We start from the raw sequence: 1612 nt of genomic DNA, 5'->3' as shown, positions 1-1612 counted from the left end.
AGATACATATCATCCTGACCTTGAACAAGTTACTTATCCTCTCTGAGCTTCAGCTCTCCCACACATAAAAATAGGCATGATAAGATATGATCTCTGGGACCAGCAGGTGGCATCGTGATTAAGGGTGCTGGACTCCCACATGGACAACTGTGGTTCGAGTCTTAGACCTGGCAGTTTGCTTTCTCATTTTCTCTCTCTGTTTAGTGCGAGCATGTTCCTTATAGAAAATTGAAAAATAAATAAATAAATAAGATTAAGCCAGCAAGTGGTGTGGTGGTTAAAGGCGCTGGATTCCCACATGGCCAACTGCAGTTCAAGTCCCAAATCTGGTGGCTTGCTTTCTCGCTTTTTCTTTCTCTCTCTGTCTGGTCAAATTAAAAAATAATGAGTTGAATTAAATAAACAATAATTCTTTTTTAAAAAAGATTAAATAATTTAAGAGAGATTTTAGCTATAGGTTGTGTGCTGGAGACACAGAGAGAGACAGAGAGACAGAAAGAGCGGAATCACCCCTCCAGGGAGAATGGCCACACTGCAGTCCTCCATTCTCCTCAAGGGATCTTGGGCATGCACGAACACATGCCTGGCGTGAGTTTTAAGTTACCAGGTTTGGGACTCGAACTGCAGTCAACTACCTGGGGGTCCAGCGACATAGCCATTACGCCATTTGCTGGTCCCAATAAATAATTCTCTTTCTTCTTTCTTTCTTTTTTTCTTTCTTTCTTTTTCTTTTTTTTAATAAAGAGAGACTTTTGCTATAGGGTGCGTGCACCCTCCAGAGCTTGCCAGAGAGACAGAAAGTGAGACATCACTCCCTGGGGGGATGGCCATGCCTCAGTCCCTTCCCTGCATTCTCCTCTTAGGGTCTTGGGCACGAACACAAATGCGCCCAGTGTGAGGTTTAAGCCACTGGGTCCAGGACTTGAACTGCAGTTGACTACACAGGAGTCCAGCAACGTAACCATCACACCATCTACTGGTCCCTCCAGTAAATAATTGTTTAAAAAAAAAGAAAAGATATGGCCTCAGTGGCCTGGGACGAGGCTGTCCTGGAGTGAATAGAAATCAACTCCGTTTCGAGGACTTAGGTCGCTGTCGTGGCTGTTTCCTTTAACCTCGGGACTCCTCCCAGCCCCATAGAGGCGATGCAACGGGTGAGCCCGTTTCCAAGATGTGAAGGCCGAGTTTCAGAGAAGGCAGGTCCCTGCCCTCCCCCGGCTCTCGCAATCGGTGTCACGCCAGGATTTGCAGCCAGGGCTCTCACCCGGCACGCAGTGGGGCTGTGGGAACTGAGCCGTGCAGTGAGGGACTTGGTGAACAGCCCTGGGAACCGCTTCCTGCTCAGGGACCCGAGCCAGCCACAGGACCCTGGGCAAGCGCCTCCCCCTTTCTGGGCCTTAACCACCAGGTCTCACCTCGTCACCTTCACTGGAACCCGACAGCTGGGACAGACGACTCAGGTCCCATAGGGAACGGCTAGGCCGGGCCGGGGGGCCGCTGGGGGTCCGGGCACGTTCGACACGCCTTAGGATGTCACTGAGGGCCAGCCCCGGAGTGGTGGGGACCTCCTGCCTGTCTTCCTAGAAGACACGGCAGGGGGGCCGGGGGGGGG

At 51.1% G+C, this 1612-nt stretch overlaps 1 protein-coding gene across 1 annotated transcript in view; it reads right to left on the bottom strand.

Annotated features, from left to right (window-relative positions):
• The window catches only part of SACK1E (scaffolding CK1 anchoring protein E), a 17724-nt gene that overhangs the window by 8837 nt on the left and 7275 nt on the right, over positions 1-1612 (bottom strand). The window contains 1 exon segment of the mRNA XM_006160193.3: positions 1416-1612. This exon segment is cut by the window's right edge and continues 236 nt beyond it. Within this exon segment, the coding sequence (XP_006160255.1) occupies positions 1416-1612 (197 nt within the window).

The sequence above is a fragment of the Tupaia chinensis genome, unplaced genomic scaffold (assembly GCF_000334495.1).
Source record: "Tupaia chinensis unplaced genomic scaffold, TupChi_1.0 Scaffold000673_1, whole genome shotgun sequence".
NCBI classification, from domain to species: Eukaryota; Metazoa; Chordata; class Mammalia; order Scandentia; family Tupaiidae; genus Tupaia; species Tupaia belangeri.
This window is presented reverse-complemented; position numbering and strand designations above follow the sequence as displayed.